Source organism: Callospermophilus lateralis, chromosome 6, assembly GCF_048772815.1.
Source record: "Callospermophilus lateralis isolate mCalLat2 chromosome 6, mCalLat2.hap1, whole genome shotgun sequence".
Taxonomy (NCBI): domain Eukaryota; kingdom Metazoa; phylum Chordata; class Mammalia; order Rodentia; family Sciuridae; genus Callospermophilus; species Callospermophilus lateralis.
The window spans coordinates 36,781,691-36,796,518 of NC_135310.1; the positions used below are offsets into that span (position 1 = coordinate 36,781,691).

The 14,828-nt window shown below is 32.8% G+C and overlaps 1 protein-coding gene across 1 annotated transcript in view; it reads right to left on the reverse strand.

The window, feature by feature from the left end:
• The window catches only part of Lama2 (laminin subunit alpha 2), a 566,319-nt gene that overhangs the window by 221,640 nt on the left and 329,851 nt on the right, over positions 1 to 14,828 (reverse strand). Inside the window, exons 16-18 of the mRNA XM_076858266.2 lie at positions 12,883 to 12,996; positions 8,531 to 8,658; positions 518 to 604 (exon numbers count right to left, since the gene is read on the reverse strand). Of these exons, the coding sequence (XP_076714381.2) occupies positions 518 to 604; positions 8,531 to 8,658; positions 12,883 to 12,996 (329 nt within the window). The remainder of the gene's footprint in view (positions 1 to 517; positions 605 to 8,530; positions 8,659 to 12,882; positions 12,997 to 14,828) is intronic.

A 14,828-nucleotide genomic window follows, 5' to 3' on the forward strand; every position in this document is an offset into this window, starting at 1 on the left:
AGTCAACAGGAATTAAAATACTGGTATAAGACTAATTAGAAAGAATGTAAAAAACATGATGACAAATTACATTTTGTTTCTATTTTCAAATATGTTTAAAGTAAATTATGGACCACTTACTGAACTATGGACTATGAATTTAAGCCACATTTTAAGGACAAAAAGCTAATTATGAAAAACAAAGGGTGCTGATGTTAGACAGAAAGATAAATCTTAAAGTGCATGGCTTTCCACTTGAGCAATACTTTCTAGAAAGATTGCAGGTCGATGCTTAACCTTTAAGATTAAAACATTAATCAGATACTTTCTAAGTGAATGGGTATTGGTAGAGAAATTTCTAGAGAATAAATAAACTATTAAAACATAATGCATTTGTTTGACAAGTGTAATAGGAAACTTTATTCCACCTCATCAAGTGTGGCAGCTTTTCTGGGGTAGAGTGAAGGATGATAATGCCTATGGCTTTGTAATTCCCAAGGTAGAAGTCATTCTGCAAGATGGGATGGTATGTGCTTACCTTTCACAGCGTGGTCCTGTGTACCCGACAGGACATGCATCACAGATCAGGCCAAGACTCTGGTCTAAATGGCACGTCGGGCTAAAGCTACGTGATGTTGTTTTGGGGAACAACAGAGACAAGAAAGAAGCAATATACAAAATCATTAGTAGCGTATTTTCATTTCTCTTTCTATGCTGCTGCTATGAAAAAAAAGGCCAAAAGCTGGTCATTCCTGTCTCACATATAGAACTCAGGATCTGGCCAATTGAGGATGAAATGACATTGATCTATGTGCAGACATGACTATAGCCCAGTGGAGAAGCAGTGTCCCTGTGACATGCTATTAACTAACTTTTGACTACTCTGAATCTGTGATTGCCAATAATAAGAGGGAGTGAACAGCTGCTTTGAGGGATTCCCTGGGCCTAGAAACACATGGCCTCACATCCTTTCTCTCCAGCCAAGTCTCTGGGAATCTGAAGCAGCACTGAGAAATCTTAGGGATTTTGGGAAAACTCAGCATGCAGGAGAGGTGGCAGTTGGGGTTCCTACCTGCAGGGCTGCTGCCTGGGGTGTATGTGCTAACTGCTGTAATGTATACTCACAGGCATATAGTCACACTGATGGCATCCTCAAGAATGCTTCCAGAAGCAATTAAGTATGTGTACTATACTTCAACTTACAATAAGACAAAACAAACTACAGCAACCTTGCCATTTTATACCTTTTGGCATGTTTCAAAATTTCTCTCTCTGTGAACTTATTTGCAATTTTGGTCTGAAATAACAGAGTTGGACACCATGTCAAGAACCAGGACAGCAATCTCACGTGAGCATTAGCCTTCAAAGAAACATGTTCAGCTTGGCTTACACTTTTTTTTTTTTTTTCTTGGAAAGAGACATCTCACCTGCATTCACGCTTACCCCAACATGGACACTATCCTGTAGATATCTGCTGCTCTCAGAAGAGCCCTCTCATTAATTCTGCTGCTCTACCATTTAAAAAAAATTATTATTGAACTGGTACACAGAAGCTGTACATAGTAATGGATAGCATGTAATGTTTTTTGTTATGCTGTGTAATGTTTAAATCAGGTGAATCATGTCAATCTCCTTAAACATCATTATTTCACAGTGAAGACTTTCAAAGTCCTTTCTCCTAGGTTTTTGGAATGTGCATTACACTGTTGTTATCTATAGTCCAGAACCAGAATTTGTTGCTCCTATCTAGCTGTAACTCATACCTGTCCCACTACTCGCCCAGCCTCTGGTAACCACCATTCCATCCTCAACTTTTCTGTGATCAAGTTCTTCAGATTTCATACTGCTCTACTGTTTTAAAGGGAAATGCCCTCAATTAATCTTTCTCCCATTATGTTTCCTTTAAATGGGTTTATTTTCTATTGTATATGACATGACAATTCAGTAGAGGCTTGCTTGATTGCTTGATGGCTAAGTGAACTAAAGTGAGAAAAACAAATTAAACACTGCAAGTCCTGATCTCATTTGGCTCCTGACACTTGCATGGCTTTCTTAAATTTGATGGATAGAGGATCATGGGTACTGCTTTTAAGTAATATGACTCTCACTTAACTCATTATATTCCTGTAAAGATGAAATAATTCTTTTTTTTTTTTTTTTTTTGGAAGTACCAACCTACTGGCATCAATTTAGACATTTCACTCTGTGAAAAGTCCAAATGAATCTACTGGGTCAAGGGGGGAAAGCCTGAAAAGGGGAACATGAGTTTATATATAAATATTATCCAAACAAAATATTTCATACTAAGGGGTTCTGGTGGCTACCATGGACAACCAATCTGTCCTGTGAGAAGGTATCTCCTTTTAAACTGGGGCCTGCATCTTGCCACACGTTACCCCCAAAGGGATCGATCACCCACATGATCTTAGCGGGAATGCATTTATACTGAAGAGGCACATGTCACTTGTTTACACCAAGGAGAAGCACATATAAAAGAAGAATGAAACAGGATTTTCCCCATCTTTACACAGTGATTTGTTTTTGTTTGTAGATATGAAAAAAAAAAATGAACTCGAATTTTAAAAATCTCTGTAGTGCATATATTCTTTGAAAACTGGAATTCTTTAATTATCTTATCATGTATGGAGAAAGGGACTCTTAAAGCCCTGAGTTTGCCAATCCCGTGGGACTACAGTGATTGAAAGAAAAACTGTACCAATTATTTTTAAAAAATCCTAAATCAGTTTACCGTGAGACATGTCAAAGGTGGTTGACAAGGCTTCTGACACTTTAAAACTATTTATAAAATAGATTTCAAATTCTTAAAATACTCACATGTCAGTTAAAGCCAACAGAAGTAAAGTAAAATGTACTCACTGACAAAAATCAATATTTTCTCAGGAAAAAAAATAAGCAATAACAATATATTAGATTTGACTTGCTCTTATAGTTCAGAGTCCTTTTACAAATAACTTTATCACATTTTCACAGAATCCTATGAGCTGTTTGGGGCAGGCATAATTTTTCTCTCCCAAGGTCATACTCTAATTTCTAGAAGAACTGAGCATGGGATCCAGGATTCAGAATTTTAATTTGATATTCTCTTCTCCATGTAACAAACTGTCATTCAAACCTGCTGGTGAGAATTAAGTCATTTTAAGGTTTTAGTAATATAACTACTTTACATGATGCATGCAAATCAAATCCCTTCTTAAAATATACTCATGCTTTGAAATTCTTTAACAACATAAACTGAGGAGTCACTCCCTTACTGCTGTAATTTCAGTTACAGGAATGACAGAAGATGACATTCAACAACAACATTAAAATTAGAATGAGAAATACACATGCACAATGAAAAATGCCTCCAGAATTTGGATTGGCAAATATAGTGATGTGACACTGATTTTGCCCAAAGCATGAAGATAACTGTTCCATGACACAAAGAGGGAACTGTGGGATCATCATTGACTTAAATCGATTCCAAGATTATGTCACTTAACACTAGTTGGCTAGCTGCACACCAGCAGAGAGAATGTTCTGCTTCCTGGATTTACCAGCCCATGGCACCAAAGACACAGGAGAGCCAAGAGCTGCAGGCACAGCTTCAACAAATGGGGAGGAAGGGCAGCTACTCTTGGAATAAATTGTAAGGATATGCACATGGATCTTTTAATAACAAACAGATTTTCATGTGTTTCATAATGATCCATTTATAAAGATGTATATATGTGCATACATGCATATATGTTTATATATGAGTACGTATATATGTTTATGTTTATGAATGCAAACATAAAGATACAATTAGCCTTATTCCAAAAGAATTTAAATTACCTCTTGTCTTGGAATGTACTTCTCAATTATAAGTACTAAATTTAACAACAACAATTCAATATGTCCTTTTGAAAGAGCCCAAAAGTCAGCTCTAGAAGTATTCCATTCTTTTACAAATGTAATTGAAGCATTCCTGAGGAACATAAATTAGCAGATTCCACAGTAGATAGAATTTGTTGAGGGGCTACTTTCTGTCCAGGTTTGTATCAAGAATATCTCTAACTTTATAGCACAATTTATGAAAATCAGTATTGGTTTAAATAATTTTATCTATTAAAATGCATGCTAAGTATTCAATAGCAAATGTTCCTATTTAATGTATGTGATACTGAAAATTAATGAATATAAAACATTTGAAATTTTACTTTTATTTGCTTCTCTGGAGGTAAATTTCACTGGCTAGTTACATCTATAGTTAGAATATAAACATCACCAAGGTGAAAAGGCCAAACACACAGTGGACACTGTAAATAGTTGATGAAGTTGATGTATATGTATGATTTAAATATTATATGCTTGTCTGTATTCATACATCATAATAATTATACCAATCTATCTCTATCTTCCAACACATTTGATTTATTTAGCAATATTATCTAAGAAGTTTGGAGCCAAAATGCTTGTGATCTATAAGATTTATGACCAGGGATTAAATAGATAAATCACCAAGTTAAAACTATCACTAAGCCACACACTTCGGAGGAAGGTTGCAGCAACCTTTAGTGCTCACTCTCTCTTTTTCTATGTAATTATAAAAACTCAAATCCCATCTTCTGGATTATATACAACTCTTCAATTTATACTTCAGAGTTCCTAACTTAGATTATAACAGTAATTTACAAAGATCTTTTTTTAAAAAAAATTTCTTTAAGTGCCCTTGTTTTTTAGTAATTTTTCAAGAAAATATTTTAGGTTATTTTTTAAAAATGTATTTCTTCCATCACAATTGTGTAGCTAAACTATGATAATTTTCTACAATGTTTTAAATTTAAAAGACTATATATTTCTAACTACAAAAGTTCTAGAATTTATAAACCTAGTCTGTCTTTCCTTTTTCTACTTTTAATTAAACAATTTAAATCCAGAATTAAAATAAGTTACTACAATAGTCCCAATGATATTACTAAAATAAATCTTTAAAAATAATTTAATAATTATTTACTACAAATAAAATAATCTTAAAATTGAATGATCTCTAAATATTTGATGTTACCAATATTGTTATTTATGTTACTATGTTATTGTTGTTATTATTATTACATGATTTTTAAAAAAATTAACATCAACAAAGTAAACCAATTTGCAAAACACATGTTTTAGGAAATATCATTCAACTCTGGGACCCAAATACCTTTGGTACAGGTGGATGGTACTTTAATTTTGGTTGAGTTATTTTTTGTTCAGGACAACACATTTACAGACCTCCAACTAGAAACACAGCAAATATAGAGGCAAGGATTGGCCAAGAATGCCTACACTTGCCCAAGCAAAATTCCTTCCCTAATGACTTCTCTTTATTTATAGCAATGTTGGCCAGATCTGAGGGGAAATTCATAAGGTCTCTATGTATTACACTAGGATTCACATGGTTCAATGAATGAACAGCTCTGCCGGGTTGATAGCTATGTTAATAACAATAATGTTTTGGTTGATAAGAAGATACATTGCAGGGCATCTCGAGGTGCAATCTGTCTGCCTTCGTCAACGAAGGTCAGTGCTGAACAGTGAGGTTTATGAGCATGTGATGGGCTGGAGAATGCCATTTAGACCTGGTAAATGAGGAGGTCATGCACTATGTAATCTAATCCTTCATGTGTACAACACATAGCCAATTTGGTGTCACATTATATACAAGGTAGGGAGCAGTAGCCATTAGTTATGAAGGACTTCATTTGTATTTCCTTATATTCCCTATTTTCCAGTATTTTTTCCTCCTCTTCTCTGATATCTTTGGTGGGCAAAGGTTCTTAAGTTGTATATCCTTCCAAGCTCATTCCCTATGTTCTGGAAATGCTCTGATCCTTAATATAGGTTAAATCAACTTCTCATTTTTTTCAGGATCTTACTAGGGAACTTAACTTACCTAGTGGATTGATTAATTGTTTTAGGTTTTATGTTAACCTGCATTATTTTTACTTATTTTAAAAAAGTCTTCAACATAGAGCGCAGAGGACTGGAACATATAAAAGATATTAAAGTTAAAACTGTTTTCTGATACTGATGCTTTATGACTCAAAGCAAGTTACCTGACAATCAACCCAAAGTTCACCATTTCCACTCACTGTTTTACGTACTTTACATGTTTTAATGGTGTGATTCTTACTACCCCATGAGAGGGTTCAATTATCACAACTAATGTTGAATGAACTAAGATAGTTTAAGAAGGTTGCCCAAAGTTGTACCAGTGGAAAGTATGGATTTAAACTAAAGGATTTTTGACTTCAAAGTTGATATTAAAACACCCTGTCTACTCAGAAACTTCACTTATTAGTCTATCTACCAAATAGGGTTATTTCTGAAGGTGAAATAACCAAATACAGTGCATGACCCTATGCCTAGAATATAGTAGGCTGTTTTCATTCAATGTTAGCTCTTTTCCAAACAATGAGTAAGGTGGAACACTGGAAGAGAAGCATAGTTGGAGAGGAGGATAAGGATTCCATGTGAGCTGAATACAAGAAAGCACAGTTCTCAGGAGGACTTTAATCTTGAAAACAGAATTATTTTCATTTTTTAGCTTGTTGTATTCACTAGATCTAATAACAACATAGCATCTTAATTAGGAACATCTTGGGTAAGACCTAAGAGTATGACCTCCTTGACCAAAACTTCACATTTAAAAATCATAGCTGACAGATTTCACTTAAAAATTATTTGCAATTTCTGCCCTAAAAGTTTTATCACTGCTTGTAGAAACAGATGGAAAGTGCATCACATGATAAGAACTTCACTAAGTTCTAAGATTACTCTTAAAAGATCTCAAAAGAAAATTCCTTTCATTTAAAATTATAGTTAGGGTTGGTGGTGTAGCTCAGTGGCAGATTACAAGATCTTGGATCTAAACTTAGCACCAAAATAATAAAATAAGTAAAATTATAGTTATTTGCAATTATTTACCTCTAAGAACCATTTGCCTTCTTGATTCCTAATATAGGAATGTTTAGAGGTGAGGTTTTTAGGAAATGGTTAGACCATGAGGGCTCTACCCTCATCAATGGTTAAGCCATTGAAGGATTTATAAATTGAATGAACTATTGGGAAATGATGGAAACTATAGAAAGTAGGACCTCGTTGAAGGAAGTCTGTCCTTGGGAGAATGCTTTTGGAAATTATATCTTGTCACTGGCCCCTTCCTCTCTCTCCTTCTCTTTTCCTTTCTGTCTGCCTCCCAATGAGAAGCTTTCCTGAGCCACGCCCTTCCACCATATTTCTTCCTCACCTAGGTCTAAAAACAATTCAACCATCTGATCATGCACTAAAAACTCTGACACTGTGAGCAAAAATAAATTTTTTCTTCTTTATTTATCTCAGATATTTTGTCACAGTGATGAAAATTTGACTAACACAGCCACATTTTGTAGTAATATCAATTTTTGAACCTGGAATAGAGCATTCTCATGAAAAGTAACGGAAGAAGCAAATAAAATTTTATTAATTTATTTAATCCTTCCTTGCTTCCTTTCTTCTTTCCTTCCTTCCTTTTCTAAAATATTTTCTAATAGATTATTGTTCTAGGTGAATAACTGGAAAATGGATATAAATTATATGAAGTTTGTATTAAAACTTTTAAGATCTACATTGTTTATAATAGATAATGTAGCAATTAATACCTATAGTTTATCAGTCATAAATTTATGATAAAATGTGTACTGTTAAACCAATTTTAATAAGATGGACATATATGTATAAATAAACATATTTATCTGTAAATATTGTGTATGAGATAAACTATGTGATAATTCAGGGATAGTATGGGTACTTGAAGATCAGCTGGCTTGATAGTAATGGCATGGAGTTTCAAAGCTTGAAAACTTTAAGTAATAAACTTCAGCTTCCGTTTGTCTTTAAATTTTTATTTATATGCAGTGCTGAGAATTGAACGCAGTGCTTCAACAACTTTCTACCAATTGTTATTTTTAGAGCCATCTTTTTTCAAAAATAAGAATAAAAATAATAATTTATTTCTTATTTTATCTTATTAATTAAAATATATTCCTAATCTCAGGCTGTATTCATAAAACTCATCAAGACTAGCTTAAAGTTTCAACTAATCAAATCCCTTCATTTTAGCTTTTGAGAAGTTTGTGACTTGCCCAAACCTACTTTCATATACACACACAAAAGCTAGACTAGGATTTAAATGAGCAGCATTTAATGTCACTGATCTTTTGCTGTGTAGGCATCTATGTGTACACATGCACATGTATGTGTTTATTTAAATTATGTTCTTTGGAACTAGGATAGAAATGCTCTTTGAGTTCTATCTCTTAATTACTAAACCATCAAATCTAGGACAAAATACTAAAAACCTTTAGAAATAAATGGTCATAATTTTAAATATTTTATATTAAAAACTCATATCACCTTCCTGAAAAATTCATGCATGTATTTATTATTTATGTGCATGCAACAAGAGAAAGTTTACATTTGATATCAAAGATACACTTATAGAACTGGAAACCAAACTCCTTGGTAAGGAAAGTTTGTTACTCACTTATTGGATGGAATATTGAGCGGACAAGCACAGGGCTTGCAGTCTTCAGCAGTTCCTTGAGTAGGATCACCATAGAAACCAGGAAGACATATATTGCAATAGGGGCCACCTGTATGATCCATACAGTTCTGAGGAAGAAGAGCATATCAGAGTTTATATTTTGCTCTCAAACAGCACCATGTTGCTGAAAATAGGTCTATAAAATCATTAGTCTGTTCCCCACCAGGAAGATAAATTTTTCCACATTAAATGGTCAATTTTTTAGCAGGGAAATAACATTGGAAGTTAATATCTAGTCCATCAACTACATACTAGGCTCAGCACATGCATAATTTAAAAGATAACTGAACCCTTTATAAATTATTTTCATTATGCAAATTTTATTTCCTCTTTATTTTTTTCTTAAGAAAATGTATTTGATAGTATGTGTATGTGTATGTAGTCACACAGCCCTAATGACATAAGTTTAATGGAAATTGTAGCTGATTCTAAGTAAAAATCAATTGTAGCTTAAAACTGCTGATTTAATGAGAACTGTGGCTAATCATACAAATCCCCCAAGACTGTGCCCTCTTAGCTCAGGCATTAATTTTGAACTTAGCAGACTCTGATGTTTGCACAATGCTTTCTTATATTATATCTGTGAGGAGCTTGTTTGATTCATAATTGAACATTGAGAAAATGGGAAAAAAAATCTTAAATATATGATGAAATCACAGAGCACATAAAAATTTTCCTCAGATACTTTCAAAACCAAGTAGAAACTATATCTTTCTACCAATTATTATTTTAGAGCAATCTCTTTATCAAAAATCAAAATCAAAACAAATAATTTATTTCTTGATTTTATCATATTAATTAAAATATATTCCTAATCTCAGGCTGTGTTCATAAAACTCATCAAGACTGGTGTAAAGGTCCAGCTAATCAAGCAGTAGAACTGTCTCCAATAGCACAATTTGATAAATATTTATTGTATCATGTAGATATAGGTCTTGTTTCCAATGATACAATGATGTTATATAATTCCTTCTAAAATCATATAGCACGGATTCATTAGTACTGAAGTTTATTTTAAGTCTAATAAGCACATATAATTATAATTTTTCTACATGTTTACAAGGGTTCATAAGAACTCAAGGATGTGCAGCCTTTATTTTTATCACCAACACCCAAATTTATGAAGGAAATAGGAAGAATATAAATTAATCTTGAGCACAGTAAAACTTTATATGTTTTTATGACTGTTGGAACAGTCAGATCAGGTTAATGAAAATTCCACATTTTATTCATTTCCATATGTTTAGAAATAAGATGAGAGGCAGTTTTGTTTAGTATATAGATTTAACAAAAACAACCAAATAAATGAAGATATATTTTGAACATTGCTTATTATAGTTTCTTGGGGGATATCAGATTTGTTTATTGAATGAAAAAAAATCTAAATCATAATCCATTCATTTAACTCTGAACCTCCTATTTACATTCTCTGAAATAAAGAAGTAAAGTTGGGCTGGGGTTGTGGCTCAGTGGTAGATCACTCGCATAGCATGTGTGAGGCACTGGGTTCAATTCTCAGCACTGCATATAAATAAATAAAAATTAAAAGAAAATGGAAGCTAAAGTTCATTACTTAAAGTTTTCAAGCTCTGAATACTCCATGTCATTGCTATCAACTACAAGTGAAAGGTATTTCTATAGTACTGGGGATACACGAAGACAGGTTTTCCTTTGAGCTATTTTAAATTATTTCTCAAATATATTTGACTTTTTAAAAGACAGTGTAACAATTAACTAACTTTGCTATTAACAGTTGCCTAACATAGAATATTAGGATGTTAAAAACAAAACCTAGAACAATTGAAAGAAAACTTTCTTTTGATTGGGCCTTCCTATCACCTCCTTCACTTTTTAAGTTTATCTTAACTTAGGTCTTACCAAATAATTGTTTGTTTTTTGAAAAATTCTTTGCATGTTGTCATGTTAACAAAATTAAAATTCTGTCAACAACTTAAGAGTTTAAAAAATTCAATCATAAAATTAATTACAATTTAACTAGAATGAAAATGTAATTGTAAAACTCCACAGAAAATCTCCCATAACTCAAGAGACCCTGCTTTTCTTTAACAACTGATTTAATGGAAAAATAAAGTTTCTTACACTTCGTATTTTTAGGTTTCAGTAAATAAAAATAAAATAATCTTCAAACAAGTATATTTGTAATTAAAACTATAAAATAGCATCACACAACCAATATAATCAACACTGAAAAACATGAAAGTTTCACTATGATAAGCCAGTTGTTTACACGGGTGATTTGCTATAAAAGTGCCTTTCAAATGTTTGTTCCCATCACATATCACGAGATCAATGAGAAACATACCATCTTCCCATGTGGCTTTAAATGTTTCCTGGATCATACTCTGAGTTAAAATGATTTTTTCCATATAGGTTCACATTATAGCAGTTGTCTGAATTTTTATTCTGATGTCAAAAATGTATTTCAGTTAATTTGTAATCAGACAAGCTAAAGTAAAATAAGTCTATAAGTTTCATAAATTATCTTTTAATGAAAGAAACAATTCCCCATGAATAATAAAAAAGAAGCTGAAATATAAGATCAATTGAACAATAAAATGTAAGAATGCCTTAGTAATGCAATTATTCTAATATTTTTCTCCTTGTGGATCACATAAGCTAAAATTAAGATATTGGCACTTAGATTTCAATACCATTTCAGAGAAAGAACACTTGAACGTCTCCAGAATATATCCTACCTGATCATTTACTTGCCAGCTACCTGGGAAAATCCAAGGAACAGGAGATTCTGTCTCCAAGATTCCTCTATTATTTGAAGGTAGATGTCTATCTCCTTGTCCATTAAACAGCCAATAAAATAGTTTTTTTTAATAAGATCTCAGCTATCACTGCTTCCTCCCTGATTTCTCTCAAAATTATGCTGAAAGAAGCTATTTAATTCTAAAACAAATGTTTCATTCTTCAAAATATCATATCACCAAATTGACCAACAGCATGATTTCATTTTATTGTGATGAATTCAACTTGTTATATTACCTTAGGGAACATTATGAGTTTGGTATTGTGACATATTTATTTTTGCCTTTTTCTGGTAAGTAAAGCAAATCCACATTAGTTTCGAGCTGTATATTTCCTACTGCATGTTAATAAAGTGTTTAAAGGTAACTCAATATTTTTCCCAAGGTACGTTTTAAAAGACTGTGGTATAATTAAAATGAAAATCACTTAGTCTTTCTATTCGTAAAAATGCCATTTGAAAAATCTACTGATTCACAAATTAAGTCTATCATGCTTTATACTGCAATGCAATTAAACAAAATCTTATATAGAGAAAACAGAAAGTATATCAATAAACCTAAATGCCAAATTACATTGAAACAAAAGCCCTGAGTTTTCATTTTGGATTTTTCCCAGAAGCTTTTAAGTAGAAGAGAAAGGGGGCAAAATGAGCAAGAGAAAGAAAACATTAAGAATTACTGATAACAGAGTCTGTCTTACATTCTGCAGGGAAATGAGAGTATGATATCCTCCTAAATTGGCACTGTTTCAAATTGTGTTTCTGCAAGACTAATGAAATGAGAAGTGTTGTTTCAAGCTTCATGCCATGTCAGACAATATAAAACTAACATGCCCTTGAGTTAATCAGAACGGCCTATTCAGAGTAATTCTCCAGTCCTAAGGCTTCTTAGAAGGATAGAAAGTGCTCTGCACTTTGCAGAGCTTATTTTCTTGTTAAAAGTATAGCCTTAATTGTAGAAGGAGAAATGACTCTAGTGAATATGTATTCCATATATTTATGATTTTTTATCTATGCATGACACTTTGCATATAGTTAAATGCTGAAACTTTCAGATAAATATACAAATGTCCTCATTTTCAATGTGAAAATAATAAATTATAAAAAACCCTGAATTATGTGTATTATAAAGGTTATATTTTACACTTCTCCTATTATGGGGATATACATAATTTCTTGTTTTAGAACAGTCTATTTTTGGTAGATTTATGGAAGGGAGTGAAATCACATATATTCGTGTTAGAATATATATCCTAGTCATTAGTTATGCTCTATAATGATGTAGCTCTAACTCGATTCTTAGACTAATATAAATAAATACTTTCTAATAGTTACTAGGGAGATTACATATGCAAGAGTATTTTCAGCTTCTAACATAGTTCAATATAAATATCGTTGTCAAACCACTTCTTTACTCAAGTGTTCAAGGTTCCAAAGGCAGCAACCAAACTGCGGTATTTGTTGAGTCAATTTTAGCTGTGTCAATCAGCATCCCCAGTGGAAAGACAGCACTTACCAGGCATTCTCCTGTAATGTCATCACAGGATTCTGCATGACCAAAGCATTGACATGGTTCACAGATGCCACCAAATATGGTGCCGTTAACTCTTCTGTGCCGAGGCCAACAAGACTGAAAGAAAGATAAATTTTGCATCAGTCTTGGTATTTTTAAAAAAAGAATATTTTTTTCTGATAATAGAAAATAACTTAGGTAGCAAACTCAGCAAATGTGCTGTCAAAGGTAGCCACAATTGAAACATTGCTGCAGCACTATTATTCCTGACATTGGGGACTTCGTACTGACCTTACTGTTATTGGCAGGTATGAGATTAGAGGAAGCGTTAGCATGGTGTCTCTTCTGAAATGGTAAAATAAAGCACAGATATAAAGAATTGAAATGTGACAGTCTCAAAGTAAAAAGCACAGACAGGAAAATAGAAGGAAAAGTACTAAAAAAAAAAAAAAAAAAAAAGGCAGCCAACATAAAAGGGCTCAGAGAATCTTAGCCTACGAGGGCACTCAACATCCTCCCAAGTAATTTGACTTGGGAATAGCTCCCTTTTCCACACAGTCGCCACCCTCAACCGCTTCACATTCATAAAAATCTTTGAGATCATCTGCAAAACAGATAGCAGTCGCCTCCTACATTTGACAACATACACATTTGACTTTAATACATATGTAATTTATATATTTCATTCCAAATTTCCTCCATCCTATAATGCTTTTTCAAATTTACCCAAAGTAGCTTGTGGTTTATTTACCATATATTCCCCTGATAGTTTATTTTATGGTATTATTCTCCTATAATCTGGCTTATATTTATTGTAGATTTCTTATATATGAAACAGTTTATGATATAAAACCAGAATTCCAATTATAACAGGATACTTGGGTCTTAGATTTCCTATTTGTCAGTACCTGCTCTAAATCCACTCACTCTTAATTAAATTTTTATTCTCTGGGGATTTCTACAAACTGAAAGGTATCTAAATTCACTGTAAGGTAAGTATTGATGTCTTCTAGAAGCTTATATGTGTCCATGTAGTAATCACCTTTTGTGGGTTATAAACTGTATTTCTGGATGGTTAAATACAACACCATATATCACAAAAGGTCTTTTTTTCCAGTTGAAAATAGAAATGAAAGAAACCACTGAAGTAATAAAGTATATAGAATTGTGTTGTGTATTGTTGGAAATGTTCTTCTGCCTTAGGATATGAGGACTCTTCAATTTAAACATCAATAACAGACACGTGAAAAAAAGGATCTGCAGATATTTCATATTTGAAAATAAAATAAAATCAACTTTCCTCTTATTTTGAGCAGTGTGAAAGAGAAAGTGTCGACTTTCTGTTCCTTTCCAATAATTTCCCCTGTTAAAATTTTGGTCTCCATAGATTAATTATGAAAGTGATGTTCTTCTATAATATAAATGTTTATAAACTGGTGAAGCTACCTATCCAGAAGGAGGTAAAGCTTATATCAAGAGAAGAGTGAGAGAACTGATAGGATGTTTTTAGGGCAGATGTTCATAGAGATTTCCATAACATATATTTTTAACATTTTAAAATGTAGCACCTGTATAACACCTTCATTTTTCAAGTGCCCCAACTCCCTAAACCTTTTTCTTAATCAGTGAATTTACCCCATTAGTCACAGAAAAAAAAAAAAAAAAAATGAAAGCCATCAGAATCTATCTTTCCGCTCCTAAGCCAACAAAGAATGCGCCTCTGTCTTCAGAAATTCTTGCCAATTTCCCTGTGCAACAATAGAGGGGGTAATGCAGGATCCTTCCTCCTCTGAAGGAAATCTTACTCCCCTTGTGTTCTTGATTCAAGGATCTTTATGTCTTTTCAATATTCCCTCTCACTGCTCCATCAGTAAAATCTTTGTTACTGGACCACTACCATCAGCTCAGAAATATGACCCATTGCCTCCATCAAAAGTTAACAGAAAAAA